The sequence below is a fragment of the Micromys minutus genome (assembly GCF_963924665.1).
Source record: "Micromys minutus genome assembly, chromosome: 1".
Taxonomy (NCBI): domain Eukaryota; kingdom Metazoa; phylum Chordata; class Mammalia; order Rodentia; family Muridae; genus Micromys; species Micromys minutus.
In genome coordinates, this window is record NC_137969.1 from 81,697,654 (window position 1) to 81,714,138 (window position 16,485).

A 16,485-nucleotide genomic window follows, 5' to 3' on the forward strand; every position below is an offset into this window, starting at 1 on the left:
ACTGCCCACCTAGATAAGACAAATTGTTCTATACTAATCCATTCTTTATAAGATATTTATAGCTACCTATAAATTTATATATTTTATATTTAAAGCCACATAGATCTGGGTCATCCTTCTCTTCCTCCATCTTAGTTCTTCTCCTCTCTTCTATCTCTCCCACCTCTCAAAAACTCTATGACTGCCTTTCTTTTTCACTGCCCAATCACAGGTCTTGCGTTATCTTGTGCCTGCTCTCACCTGCATATAGATATCAACCCACAGTGGATAATCTAAAGACTAGGCCCTGAAAATGGGGTAGTCTTAGAAGACCTGGTAGAGAAAAAAGGAACTATGAATATACTGAGTGAGCTTAGGTTTTGTCAGAAGTTCCTGCCTTTCCAAGTCTGAGTAGTATTCTATACTGTATTTTATCCACTTAGGCTTCCACAGATGATCTCCTGGTTCCTATGAATAATGATACTGTAAATGTGCATATACAAATATTTCTGCAGAATGATTCTTGGTGTCTACTTACATGAAATTGTTGGATCATGAAAACTTTGGTTTGTTTTCAGAAAACACCATACTGTTTTCTACTACTAACACTATATAAGTAGCTTTTTCACATCTTTGTAATCCTTTCTAGCGTATATAATCTATGTATTTTGAGTTCCCCTTTTCATATTCTTTTAGTTGTTTTATGTTTGCTTATTTACTACAAAGGACACTTTAAAGGCCAGAAGTAAAGAACCAGGCGTAGATGTGCAACAGGATAGGACATGTAGGAAGGACATGAGCTGCCGACTCTTCAGGCATACATGCCACTCTTCTAGTACCTCCACAGGTCCAGCAACATGCATGCCTCTGCTCCAGACACCACTCTGGGTTCCTGCAGAGACTTCATTAAGTTGCAGGGACTGATTAAATCAATGGCATTGGCCATTAGCTCACCTTTCAGTTTCTCTCATCTCCCCTTTGATGAGGATGGATTTGAAGTTACAAATCTCTACACTGTCCTGAGCAACTTAGAAGCTCGTTTTACTTGTTTATCACTGCAAGGGCATTCTACTTGGGACTATTCATCATCGTGAATTATTTATATATTTTTGTTGGCATATAAGACTATTTTTAGTATTTCTGTTATGCTTTAATACTCATTACTCATTAATTTGTACTGAAGTTGGGTCTGTACTTTTAAAACATTCAGCATATAAAACTAGTAACTTATTTTGAGACAGGGTCTGCCTGGATTACACACTGGATCTTTTGTATTAGCCTCCTCAGTGCTGGGTATGAACATATGCCACTACATCCAACTTAAAACATTAATTGTTAAATTTACAAGACAACTAGCACCTGACTACATTAGTTCAAGTTTCTACCATTTATACTTAAAATTATACTCCAGTTCTTACATTTCCATATCAAAATCTGTGTTTATATCCTCCTCTTCCTATTGGGAGCCTGCCTCATCCAGGGATCTCTATACTTCATCTTCCCCTTCTCCTATCAGAAAACAGACCAAGCACATGTTCTCCCTCCCCATCAAACATTTCCTTTGTTACTTCTCACTGATACATTGTCAGGAGAAACACAGAAACATGCAATACTACATACAGAGACATAAACTTGTCCTAAATCTCTCATAACTCCTTGAAACCTTACATTCTATCCAAAAGCGTACAGAATTCTAAGGGCATGTTGGGTTTGCTTTTATGGAACTGAGATATAACAAGAAACGGTACTGACCATGTACAGAGTCTATGCCATAGCCCAAGGAGATGAAAGCACCCTGCTGAGTAACAGAGAAAAACTTGCTTACTTCTGAGTTGGGATTTCTGAATAAGCTATTAGCATATATTTTGTGGAAAGAGTATAATAAAAAACAATTTCAAAGACTCACCCAAGAAATTAGGATAGAGATGGTCAATATTGTCCACAACATAATTACACTTGGGACATCTATTATTGTCCTCCAAACTCTGATGAATACACTTGTAGCTATTAGCATGGGGAGAAAAAACACAAACTTAATTAAAATGACAAATTAACAAACCTGTCACAAAATACTGTCTATTAGCACTCTCACTTTCAATATAACTAATATAACAATTTTCCACTTTTATCTTTGTAAAACAAACAAAATAAGTAAAGCATTTATTTCTTGACTGAACAATTTATAGTCATACATGTAATATAAAATGTGAATGGGGACTAAGTTTTAGGTTATGTAATTTATATTATACACAAGGAAAGCAAATGCCTATGGTCTAGTTTAGCAAACTACTCATATTCTCAGAGTACTGATATCGTTAGATCACACACAAAGATCAAGCAAGTTAAAGACAAAATTCTATCCAGATACTCAAGCATAGACAAAAAAAACTTGTCAAGCATGAAAGAAAATAACCACATTAGTTACAAAGAAGTGATTCAAAATTATGTGCTAATGTTTACTAAAAAGAATTAAAGAATAAAATAGTGTTAAACTCCAAAGATATAATCTTACATAGCTGAAGGAAATGCAACCAGTACAACTTTCATAGAAGGTAATGCAGGAAAAACCTTAAGGTCTTATATTCCCTTTAATATGGCAACTTTTATTTATAGAGATATATGATCAGAAATCACATATGCTATCTAATGCAGAGTTAGCTAACCATCATAATAGCCATCTATAAGAGAAGCAACCTAAATTACACAAATTGACCAAATCTGCAACTCAATGCAATAAAAATCATGTTTTACATATGTATGTCATGTATTATTCATGTATAAATTATTATACAGTATGTCTACACATAATATATACATTACACGAAATGTCCTTCCTTGTATTTTTGTGGTATACTGCTTTTTAAAAATTGTTATTTCAGCAATAGCATGTGTGTGATAGTGGGAGGAATAGGCCATGGATCAAAGACACTTTGTGAAGTAAGTTCTTCCACCTTTACATGGCTTCTAAAGATCAAAATCAGGCTGATAGATTTGCAGAGCAAGCTTCTTTACAATAATAGACCTTTTATAACTATGTTACCTTGCCTAAATAAATAAGTAAATAAATGTATACATACTCTTAACTTTATTGTTCAACCTTATCAGAAAAATATCAAATCAATATGTGAGAAACATCATTGTCTTATTAATATGTATATACTTTAAATAAGCTAAAAACCATATTTACAGTGTTAATTAACATTATTTCTGTCTGTGAGACATTTCTTTGTAAATTTTTTAAGTTGTTTCTATAGTTAATGTATGTTACTCTGACAATCAGAAAAAAAGTAATTTCTAAGAAATTAGAAAGGTACTTGTAAATATCATTTCCAAAAAGAAAACATATCTTTTCTTGCTTCCAGATTATTATGTATTTACTCCTCCTTTACAGACTGATGCTGACTTTGACCTTGCTACTCTCCATCCATCAGATTTTACTGTCCTACTTCCCTATTACCTTCTCTTTGCATTTGTTACTTCAAGACAAACAAGACCAGGAACTCTGGTCTTTACCAAAGCACAGGGACCTATGTCTGTCCATAATGAATCCCAGACTCCAGTAACTATTAAACAAATGATATCAACAGTACTGTAGAAAAACTGTCATCGCTTCTGTAACAACAGCAAAACTATGATTACCTTATTACCATAAGATATGCTCCAAATCTGACTAGACACTTCCTATGTGAAAATATCAATATAGAAAATAACATTAAACATGTTGTTTTTTTTTAAGATTTATGTATCTTATTTATATGAGTACACTGTAGCTGTTTTCAGAAACATCAGTAGAGATCTCATTATAAGATGGTTGTGATCTTCCAGGTGGTTGCTGGGAATTGAACTCAGGACCTCTGGAAGAGCAGTCAGTACTCTTAACCACTGAGCCATCTCTCCAGCCAACATTAAAGATTTTCATTTTTACTAAAAAAAATAAAATAAAAACCACCCATAATGAGATATACAAATACAATAAATGAAATATTCAGTGTGGAAAAGTCTTAGAAAAAAAAGGAGATGGATGAATATTATCAGGAAATAAACATGAGATGAGTTTGGTGTTTACCAATAAATCCAATAAAACCAGTTATGAAGGAGGACCCTGGGTTAACATAAAGATGAGAGGGGTTGACAGATAAAAGCAGAATATTTTATCTGTTAACAAAAAGTTTATGTTTGGTCAAAGCACTAAAAAAATACATTTTTGAATGGTCAGCCACAAAGAACATCTTAAATCCTTTCCCCTCCAAACTTAGGAAACAGAATGAGAAAGACTAGAGATGGGAAAGAGTACTGAGAAATGCTGTGTATTAGACATGACCTAAATTTTACACAGCAGGAGTGGCTTCCTACACAAACCTTTAAAAGAGTGGGTCCATTAATAAACCATTGCAAATGGAGGAGGGATTCCTAAGTTCCTGGACTTATAGGCAATTACTAGTTGCCAGGGCGTAAGGCACAGGTCAAATTCCTGTGTTGCGGCCTCTGGTAACATCGCTCTTGTTCAAATAAATAACTGCCTGCTCGTGTTCATGCAGTCACCCCTTATGAAATGCTGTGGAACCATAAAACAAACGAACAAACAGATATGAGTCTGGGGAAAAGATCAAAGAAATGCAGAGGGTTGGTCAGAACAGGAGGGAGAAAAAAAGGGAGTGCAATCATAATGTAAATAGATATGAAATTTCCAAATAACCAAAATAATAAAAAGAGAAAACCAAAGCATGAGTAGGAGAGACTCTTTGGTAGAAGAGATATGGTGGAAGCAAAGGAGATAAGAGTGGACAATGGAAAGGATATTATGACTAAAGAACATTATATATGAATTAATTGTAAAAGAATAAATAAGATTTCAAATGGAAAAAAAAAGATAGAAAGAGAATTCTGAAAAGATGTAATCATCCCAAAGGTGAAAATTCCTAACAGTGGAGAAAAGAATGACCGAGACGCTTACATTCCACAGTGCATGGTCTACATAATAAAAGCTGCTTTTCCTAGCCAAGAGTATATAATGCCATTATTTTATTTTAATGGAGAACATAAATAATACAAACTTAAGTATGCTGGTTTAGTCTAAACCTAACTAACCCTGAATCCTGTTTCAGATCATGGGCTTCACCCACTGGTAACTAAGAATATCTACCTATCATATGTCATGGTTACCATTTTAAACATAAAATTACATGCAAAACTTCCAATATAATCTATAGAAATATTAAAACTAATCTTATATGCTAACAGAATCCATAAGTAATTCATGAAGATCCCTGATCTCAAGCAGAATGCACTAGTTCCAATGGGGAAACATAAGTAAAATGAGCTTCTAGGTTGCTCAGGACAGTGTAGAGATTTGTAACTTCAAATCCATCCTCATCAAAGGGGAGATGAGAGAAACTGAAAGGTGAGCTAATGGCCAATGCCATTGATTTAATCAGTCCCTGCAACTTAATGAAGTCTCTGCAGGAACCCAGAGTGGTGTCTGGAGCAGAGGCATGCATGTTGCTGGACCTGTGGAGGTACTAGAAGAGTGGCATGTGTGCCTGAAGAGTCGGCAGCTCATGTCCTTCCTACATGTCCTATCCTGTTGCACATCTATGCCTGGTTCTTTACTTCTGGCCTTTAAAGTGTCCTTTGTAGTGAATCAGCAAACATAAAACAACCACCAAAGAGAGATAACGACCAAGAACTGAGAGCAGAGTTCTGCAGAAGTATTCCTATATGCATACTGTGGTGTGAATGAGAGTTCAGCACACAGGCTCAGATTTCTGGCACTGTTTGGAAAGGCTGTGAAACTTCTGAGAGGTTCATCCTTGACAAAGAAGTTTATTAATGGTGGAGCGCTTTTAGTGTTTACAGTTTTTCTCCACGTGCTATTTGCTCTCTGCTTTGAGCCTGCATTTGAAGATGTGTGCTCCCAGGTTCCTGATCTTCCACCATGCCTGCTGCTTGCTGCTATGCCTCATCGCCACAATGTGTACTTCCATTCCTCTGGACTTGGAAACACAGACTTTTCTTCCTAAAGCTGTTTCTGGTCATGATGTTTTATCACAGCAACAGGAAAGTAATTAAGTCCCTCACAGAAGACCTAAGTATACAGATATGACGTTTTCTAGAACAGATAAATCCATACAAATAGAAAGGAAACTAACTAGTGGCTTTCGGGGACTGCAGAGATGGAAAGTGAAGCATTGTTTTTATAGGTATACAGCTTCAGTTTTGCCAAAAGAACTGCCCAACAAATAAACATAGCACAACGTAACTAAGACATCAAGATGAGTAAGACAGTAAATTTTATATTAATTTACAATTTGCATTTTAAATACATCAATATAACAAATATAATCTAATGACTCTTAATGAAGTGTTAACAAAGACAGCCATGGCCCTTCTCACCTGCTTCATTGTGTCCCTTTGTTTTCTGGGTCCTCCCACCTTATTCCCAAGTGAGGAACTGGTATCTCATGCTTAATGACTGACTGATTACCCACCTTAATTTTCTAAAACACCAATGTTTCTGCAAACAAGTAATAAACACAAGATTTTAAAACATATCTTAAAAGCCTATCGTGCACTGGAGTACTTCACAGAAGTCCTGTACCAAATATATTTTGTATCACGAATTGTCAAACCTATAAAGACCTACCAATCAAAGAAACAATATAAAATTGATTTAAATAGCATAACTTATGATTGCTTGCAGTTATGCTCAATAAAGATGGTCTTACCAAAAGCTGTGGCCACATTTTGTCATGTATGCCTCTTCAATCATATCAAAGCAGATGGGGCTACAAAAAAAAAAAAAAAAGAAGAGAGAGAGAAAGAGAGGGGAAACCATGGATAAAATGTTTGTTAAGGCAAAATGTTACACATTGGAAATGGCTTGTAACAAAGTCAATCAAACCAAATTTACTATATAGCTAAGAGTTAAGAATTCTAACCTTAACAGAAATTCACAGGACTGTTTATTAAAGTACCATGCTCAAGCTGACCCAAAAAGCAATCAATTTTGAAATAAGTGCAATGAATACACTTACATTATTCAAATAGTTCATCCATCCCATAATATTTATGTTGGAACTTTTGTTATCAGAGGCCTCAAAAAGTTCTATCCAGTATTCCTATGTTCAGAAACACTAGACCAGCTAGCCCAAGTGTTCTTTTTTTGACACTAGGAACACATAAACATTGGTACGACAACTACTGAGAATTGGACAGTCCTAGATTCCATCCCCAACCTGAGGAGGGAAGAGGGAGGGAGGGAACAGCCCTATTTTTGTCCTATCCCAAAGAAAACTAAATCTTTGAGTGAGAAAGTTCCAATAATGTGTCTAGATGTTAGTAAAAGCTAATATATAAAATAGACCAAACAATAATAAACTGTTATATATTAAGTTGTTAAATCCTTCCTATAACATAGTAAGAGAAACATCAGTTATACTGTTCTCTCCTCCAAAAAGCATTCCCTCCTGAGGTATAGGGAAAAGGAAGCCATAAGACTCAAGACACTAAGGAAACATAAAGCTTAAGAAGCTCAGAATATAAAACTCACAAGGGCATTCATGCAGTGTTTTTTAAAGCAAGTAACAATTGTGGGGAAGAGGAGACTTTCTTCAGTGGAGCTGCCTGATATTTGTGCACAGCTCCTGCATACAGCCTGAGTACACACACACCCCTGCATCAGGGTTGGGCTTTTGGTGACTGAGCTGCCTTTGAGTCACCCATGCTCACTCCTACAACCAAGACCCCAAAATTCATCAGTTCACCAAGCTAGACTTGGATAGAACTGTTTCTGTAGTCTGCCACAACTTTCCTGTCTAGGATAAACAAATATTTGTGTCCCCCCAGGAAAAGTCACAAACAGGACTTAAACCTAGACCCATTTTTTAAATGAGGAAAATGAGACTGAGTTGTAAAAGTCACATGGGTAGGATATAACAAAGCCACAATCAAATTCTGGTCTATATTCTTAGCCACTATCATATATAATGTTGACATTTTGGGTTAAATTTAAATTTTAAGTCTCCTCTTCCTTATTTTTAGATCAAAACAATACTCAAAATCCCAGCATCCTTTGCAATTATGATTGGACATAAGAAGCTTGATTAACGGATATAGGATTATAACTAGCTAGAACAAATCATCTGAATAGCTAAATCATTGTGTGATAACTATAGTTCACAAAAAGAAACATTTTTAAATAACTATGATGATATTTTTCAATGTTTCCTTCCTTTTACACACACACACACACACACAAATAATGCCTGAGGTAACAAATATATCAAGTTATCCTGATCACATCACTACATATTACACACATGTGCTGAAAAGCTGCACTCTAAATATACAAACTAACTATGTGTCAACTAAAATAAGAAATACAGGGCTTTGGGGTGGGCTCTGTTGGCAAAGCATTTGCTTTGCAAGCAAAAGAACTCAATCCATCTACATCCATATATGTGTGTGACTCTCTTGATGACTGGTCTAGCCTAATTGGTAAGCTCCCAGCCAATGAGACTGATTCAAATAAGGTGAACAACAATCCTAAAGATGACACCCAAAATAGTCCTTTGACATCCATCTTCACACAGGGGTGCATGCACATGCACACACTCAGACACACACACACACACACACACACACACACACACACACACACACACCACCTTCAGAGTGGTCCCTAGAAAACATTTTTCAAATGTTACCATCTTTTATTGGCATGTGTCCACCCACACTGGTTTTGGAAGTGGCCTTATACACACTAGGCACTCACATAATTTATGCCCCCAGCCAAAATAAAATTTTATTGTATTGTCGAACACCATTCATCTTAATTATACAAAAAAATAAATCAGAGGCTCTTATATATACTTATATTTTAGTATATAACTTTAATGATTCAACCATTTCTCGGTGGTGTATAGTATATGCATGTATGAACATGAATAAATGGGGGTATTAGTCCGTGTGGGTGAGTGTGGAGGTGAGAAGTGAATGTTGATTCCTTCTTCAACAACTTCACCTTTTCAGGTGGGGAAGTCAGACAGCAGGTTTCACTAAACTTTTGAGTACACTGTTCTTGCTATATAGGCAGGCTGGAGACATGAAGCTCCAAATTCATGTCTCCAACCCTCAGCCCTGGAGTTACAGGTGTGAATATTGCTAAGTCCAGCATTTTATAAGGATCCTAATTCAGGTCCTCATGCATATGCAGCAAGCACTTTACCAACTGAACTATTCCCCACGCTGAACTTTTCTTTTCTTTGAGGGGGATGCAGGACAGGGGAAGTAACAGGGTCTTTATGTACTCCACAGTAGCCTGGGACTCAATATAGAACTTCAGGGATGCCTGTTCCCACCTCCCAAATGCTGGGATTAAAAGATAAGCACTCGGCTAAAATTCATTTTATCTATTCACGTGCACAGTTGCTGAGCCATGCATGTGGAGGATGGAGAACTTCAGAGGCTGGTTCTCTCCTGCTGCTCAGGTTCCAGAACAGAAATCATATTATCAGGCTTGTACAGCAACTGTTTGTATTTATTGTGCCATTTCACAGGCTCCTGACATAAACTTTGTCACTGACAGCCAATGTTTTCACACAATAATCCCCAGTACTTTCGTGATGGTAAATTTATTACAAAGAATCTATAGAAAAGCTGTCACTAAAATCTTTAAACTTAGCTAAGTATACTATAACTGACTCCAACTGTGAGAATTTTGCTGAACATGTCTAATTTTCTACATCTCAGAATCATCTGTCCCTCATTCCAAAAATTAGCTCATAAAAAAAAAAAAAAGCAAACAATTATTTCAAAATTATCTCAGGGAGATTTTCTTTCATTCTGCCAAAACCTGTATTCATGACCGGAGGCAGGTTATCTTTTACGCACACAAACTTGCATGGAATGTTACCTATATCCAACCACGAATAGCATTGTTATGGTACCAACAACTACTTTCCTTTGACTGTTTTACTCAGAAAAACTGGGGTGGCTTTTGGAAAACTAACATCCTTGAAGGAAGGGAAACAAATGAACATGTATATTCTCATGTTTATTGTGGACTCGCTCTCCCATCTGAAAGCATTTTGTAGGCAGTCACAGCACAAGCAGCGCACAAAAACTAACTGAGCAGTTGAGGAAGCACAAAAGGGATATAAACTGTTTAGGGAAGACAAGGAGTACTGACTCTGAAACAGTCACATCAGTTTTCCCTCCTTTGTTACTAATTGTGACTGAACCCCAATCCAGCCCCACAAGATCAGTGATAAATAATGAAGGAGCTATTGTTCAAACCCAAGGCATTTGGGCAAATCCGACAGAGATCCTTAAAGGGTTCGTAGAAGGAGAGCCTATAAGGCTCTAGTTCTAGAAACCAAACCTTGCCTTCAATGTTCTACTTAATTTTAATTAAAAATAAAGAAGAATCAGAAGGGCTGGAGACATGGCTCAGTGGTTAAGAACACCGACTGCTCTTCCAGAGGTCCTGAGTTCAATCAATCCCAAGCAAACACATGATGGCTCAGAACCATCTGTAATGGGTTCTGATGCCCTCTTCTGGTGTGTCTGAAGACAGGGACAGTGTACTTACATACATAAAATAAATAAATCTATTAAATCTATTTAAAAAAGGAATAAGAGCAAACAGATCTTAAGTTAGCAGTGTCTAACACACACACACACACACACACACACACACACACACACACGTTAGTGACTGAACCTAGGGCCTCACTCATGTTAGGCACACAAAGAAAAATATAACCTATGAGCAAGAGGAAAAACAGTCAATAAAGAAGACAGGTTGATTACAGAGGAATGTCTTAACAAGTATTACTAAAATTGCCAGCAGCAAATTACTACAGCACATTATGACCACTAGAAGCTTGAATTCCACTCAGATAAAGGCTGGTCCTTGGCTATGCCACTACAGAAAATACTCAAAAGACACTTCAAGATGAGCCAGAGATCCAAAAAAGTTAGTGAGTTCACTAAAGCCATACAGGAAAGGACAACATTATAATCACACAACAAGACTCATGCATCCCCAGAGAGTTCTGCTTGGGTGTGCCATTACAACAACTACATGTATGACCCCGTAGCTTTCTAAGTTACATTCTTCAAAAGATATAATTTTTAAGTTTTAAAGGTTGGGTATGACTTAATTTTAAGAAAAAAATATGAACTAGTTTGCATTTTCCCTATTCTAAAGAACTCTCAGCAGTTAGGAGCACTGACTACGCTTCCAGAGGTCCTGAGTTCAACTCCCGACAACCACATGGTAGGTCACATCTGTAATGGGATCTGATGCCCTTTTCTGGTGTGTCTGAAGACAGTTACAGTGTGCTCATATAAATTAAATAAAGTAATCTTAAAAAAAAAAAACAAAAATCACTCTCTTTTGGTTTATGAGATCATTGATCAGATGTAAGGATGAGAAATGATATGGTAAAACCCAAGGCCCCAAATAAACAAATTGTTTTTAACTTATTGTTTTTAACATCCTTGCTTAAGATGTCTTTGGGAAAATACTATCTCTGTAGGCAATTTGACGTTATAAATTGCTAGAAGTTTCTTAGCTCATGTTCAGCAAGAAAGGCATACTAGAATCCAGGGTGGACAAGGCTTTTCATGTCACCTTAATTTTTCCGGGTGCCTATGGGGCCGTTCTATTCTGTGAAAATTACCCACAATGTAATACTGTTATTTGTAAGAACTGTAAGACTACAAACATAAATATCTAAAATGTCAATCAACCCTACAATTAACCTTACAATTAAATATAAACATATTTTTAAATATGATAAAGCTAAGAGTGTTCCAAAATTAGATATGGGCTTCACTTAACTGTTTTCAAAGAGTTTAAGAGGCGTGTCCGTGTCTAATACCTGCCACTCCCATTACAATTTGTCTCAGATTAGGGGCAGCAAGAGAACAAGTGGCTAAGGAGAAAAGTAAGAGTCAACAGCTGCTAACCTCCAGTCAGCCCATTTAAGAACCACTATGTCATATGCTGGAACTCAGAGTTCAAGCTTTCTAGCCACATAAAGGAAAGTGCTAAACTGAGACTCTAAATCTGATTTCTCATTTTATCCCTTAGCTATCTCCTACCTGAAATAGTGAGAATCATTACACTGGTGTTATAGTAAATAACACCACTCCTTACATCTACTCTAAGAAAAAATTAAGATGTGAAAAATAAGCATATTTTAAGGTGTTATCAATGAGTAAAGAATTAACATTATTTAAACATAAACCTTGTTTAGATATAAAGGATTACAATAATTTGAATTGGCTCATAGTCAAGAACAGAAAAGACAAAAGCACCCAGAGGCCAATTTGCAATAAAAGAGATTGTTAAGACATTGCCCAATACATATCCGACTATAAGGATTTGATCAAAATTAAACCTAGTTTAAGGAAAAATGCACTCCCTGGTTAATTCTTCTGAATAGACGATCTCACCAGAAAGAGAAATGATGAATTGAGATACTTAGAAATATTCAGAATTTTACCTACAAATATTCACTGGATGCTGGCATCTTTGTTTGAACTGCAAATGGTTAAAACGTAAACTCCACAAGCTGTTTTACTAGCTTCTACCTTATCATGTGACACTACTGATTGGACAAGGATGCAAATGCCTCACTCAGGCAGTGGTGACACACAGCTTTAATCCTAGCACTGGGAGGAAGAGGCAGGTGGATCTCTGACTTCAGGGTCAGTCTGATCTATAGAGCTAGTTCCAGGACAGCCAGGGGCTACACTAAGAAATCCTGTCAACTAAACAAAAAAAAAAAAAAAAAAAAAAAGGGAATCCAAACACCTCTTAGACCCAACCATAAACTACCTAAATTACAAATAACCACAGCTATAATTCTATTTCAACACACACACACACACACACACACACACACACACACACACACACACACACACCTTACTTCTGAATCTAAACAAAGGCAGAAATACGAATTATACTGGTGAACAAGAAAGTGTAGCCAATACCTTTCTCAATGGTTACAACCTCTAACCTTATCATCTTTAATAACACCATCTAAGACCATCTTCCACTGTGATCTGAACCAACTTCCCCAAGAATGACCGTTCAAGCCAACTTCCTACTTTGTTAATATTAAGTCAATCAACAGGTTTCTTCTCAGGAAGGGCCCAGAATTCTACCAGTTTTTTGAGCAGGAAATCTTAATTAAGCTCTCGAATTCCTACAAATAGTATCAAAACCCAACTAAAATTCAAAACATTCAAGACAATCAGATTCATCATTTGCTTAAAGTCCCTCTTAGGTGCCAAATGACTGAATTCTACTGTGTCATTCAGGATGGCAGCTGTGATGCAATGACCATAAAGGCGTTTCTGAGAAGTTCCGGTGTATTCACAGCACTGCGGTAGTCCATACAAGACACAAACACTGAAAGATGTGTTCCCCTTTTCCAACAGTTGAAATGGAATTGCTCGTGAGCAAACTTTGACTACAAAAGTATGAACAGTAGAATTACAAGTACCCTATCCATTCAAATAGGAGACATTTACACATTCCTACGCAGGGTAAGCAAAGATAACTCTCTAAAGTATCACCAACCATACCAACCATTTTTCGAGTTCCATCTCCTTTTTTTTTTTTTTAAACAATAGTGTTGACCAGCAATCCCATGCCCCAGAATCTCAGGCACTAGTCATCTACCTCCGAAAATCTAATTTCATGAACTACTCCAGGCTGATACTTCGTCCACTAGATGGCCAAAAAACAGTCGGGATTTAATCTCCTGGTCAGAATACCTCTTTTCTAATAACCACTTACTGGACTTCCACCTCTATCCTTACACGCCTTCAGTTCCTGAACACCATCACCTACCTCTGTGCAACCCCATTTCACCACTTTGCCTAAGGATCCCAGTCCATCTCCACTTCCCAACCAGGAACCTTAACTCTGCAAACACTCTAGGCTCGATCCCAGCACCTCCAAGAAGCCTCCCTACACGGGACCCCGCCAAATTCAGCAGCAGAAACTCGTGGTCGAGCATGCAGGGGCTGCTATGCAAACCCACCAAACGAAGTCGTTGCTTTTGTCCTCGTAGGAGTTGAGGAGCCCGTTGCAAAGCGGGGCGATCAGAGGTCGCTTCCTACTGCTGCTGCCGAGGCTGGAGCTGCTCCCTCCAACGCCGGCGCTGGGCCTGGCCGGGCAACTGAACCGGGACAGGCCCGCGGACACCGCCCCGCCGGCGCTCGCGCTGCCAGACACCGCGGCCGCCACCAGCACAGGCCGCCCCGGGCCACCGAGGCCGCTGGAGCCCGCGGCCGGAGCTACCCCGCCGGACACCAGAGTCGCCGCCGAGGCCGCCACGGAAGGCGGCGACGGAGACGAGGATAAGGACGAGGAGGCGGAAGTCACCGAGGAGGCGGCTGAGGAGCCAGGGCTCGTCCCAGCGGAACCCGAACCGGCCTGGCGGCTACCTGACATCGTGACTCCCTCCCTCCCTCCGCCCTGCGCTCTGAGGCGAGGGCCCGGACGAACCGCGACCCTCCGCCGCCCCCGGCGCTCAGCTCCCGAGCATCCTGAGGACGCGCCGGGAGGTGGGCCGGGGGAACAATAAAGTTGGGCTTTCCACCGCCGCCCCACCGCCGCGTCCTACGCGAGGGGGCGGGGGAAACTATCACATCAGAGAAGCCATTACTGCCGTGGAGGCCGCCAGGGCAGCCAACCCGGGAGCGCCGAGGCTGCCGTGCTTGCGCTCGAGCGGCGGAAGGGGCGGGGCAGCGGAGCAGATGCGCGCGCAGCCGCCGGTACCCTGCTGGGCCGATCCCACTATCTAGTTTGCCTTGTGGAAAGCTGATTTCGTTCCTGACGTAGTAAAGGGATAGCCGTTTTCATGGAGCCAAAGAGTGGAGAGGGAAAAGTCTGGGATCTAGTCTAGAGGACAGGGAGCGCTCGAAAAGCAACCGTTCAAGCGTCCTCCGGGTGGACACAGGCGGACTGCCCAGCTACATTTGCGGTTGTGCTGAGCAGTGGTGCTGCGCATGCGTGTGAGTGAGCGCGCATGCGGATAGGGACTACCAAGCTCACAAGTCTAGGCTCTTGAGGCTTCGCGGTTTTTCCCAGTTGTGTGGAAGGAATATAATTCGTTTTTGAATGAAGACCTATTAGGAGGAGTAAGAGGCCAAGGCAGTGAAAGCCTTAGGTTTCAATTAAACATGTTATAGTATCAGAAATTATTTGATTCATGTCCCCTGTCACTTACCTAAGTTATCTCCAACCTTTTGTGAGATCTCATTGATAACTCCCTGTTTGTTGGCATAGAAGCAGTAGGACTCGGCCTGGTTTCTTACAAAGTCCTCCCTGGGAAATGAAAACTAAGTCTAAACTTCGCCTGTTTGGAAGGACAACTTTGGTCGGGGCCTGCGTCTGGACTTGAAGCAGATAGAATTCAAGGTGTCTAATGTCTGCGTCTGTCTGATGATGTATCTCTTTTGGGCCCATTTCTCCTCTGATTAGGGTTGTAATACTCAAAGCTACGATCCTTATACCTACTGTCACTAGATCAAAGAGAGGGGCAGCCCTCTTGCAACTCTAGTGGGGACAGCCCAAAGGGGAATAAGAGATGGACGCTTTCTGGTCCTGAATAAACATACACTTGGAGTACATACATAAAACTGATTATACACATTCTCAGATCTTGGGATTAAATTGCTGCAAGTTGGGAACAGCTGTTAGGAACTCTGAACTCATGAAATTTAAATTGACGATCAGCCAATTAAGCATATTAAAATTTTAAGTCCTTCTTCTTGATGGACTGACTTGAGAGTGGTCTCCTATCTTTGACAGGTCTCTTGGTGCTCCAGTTGAGGGGTGCAGAGTTTTTAAACCAAAACTCACCAAGACCATACATAATTTACATCGAAGTTAGATTGCAGTCAAAGTAACTTTGAAACGTTTATTTCTGGCAGAGCATAGTAATTGTATTAGATATAACATCAATTATCACTCAGTTTATTTTTTTGTACTCTTGGGAGTAGTTAGGTCCAGGTTAGCTGGCTACTCTCGTTGGACATTGGATTAATTTCTTCAAAGGCAATTACTGGCTGGCTAACTGGTACCAGGGGAATGGAGAAGAAAACTTATTTAAGGTCCAGGATATATAGAGCTGGTGATCTGGTGGGAGGAGAGGTAGCAAAATGTAGAGATTTGGAACAGTAGGATGGGTTATTTCAATCCATTTACATCGCAGAGATCCTGAACTGACTTATAATCTGAGGTGCCTGGTTCATAAACAGGTAGTAAAGGTGCATTCCAAGCCAACTGGCATGGGGTGAAGATGTTAATTAACTTCTAATAGCCTTTTGATATGAGGAGCAATTCCCATTCTAGCTTTTTGGTTCATGAGATATTGGTAGACCCTTATCCATGTGACTGCAGCCAAGAGTCTTACCCTGTATTGGGTGGTAGATTGGCAAGCTGTCAAGGCAGGAGAATTTGTCTCAGTCTATATC

General features: G+C 39.1%; 1 protein-coding gene across 2 annotated transcripts in view; it reads right to left on the reverse strand.

Moving 5' to 3' along the window:
- The window catches only part of COP1 (COP1 E3 ubiquitin ligase), a 109,815-nt gene extending 95,118 nt beyond the window's left edge, over positions 1-14,697 (reverse strand). For both annotated transcript variants that reach the window (XM_080924475.1, XM_080924474.1), the window contains exons 1-3: positions 14,046-14,697; positions 6,705-6,764; positions 1,886-1,983 (exon numbers count right to left, since the gene is read on the reverse strand). In XM_080924475.1, coding sequence (XP_080780601.1) covers positions 1,886-1,983; positions 6,705-6,764; positions 14,046-14,458 — 571 coding nt within the window. In that variant the 5' untranslated portion in view covers positions 14,459-14,697. The remainder of the gene's footprint in view (positions 1-1,885; positions 1,984-6,704; positions 6,765-14,045) is intronic.
- Between the last annotated feature and the right edge of the window lie 1,788 nt (positions 14,698-16,485).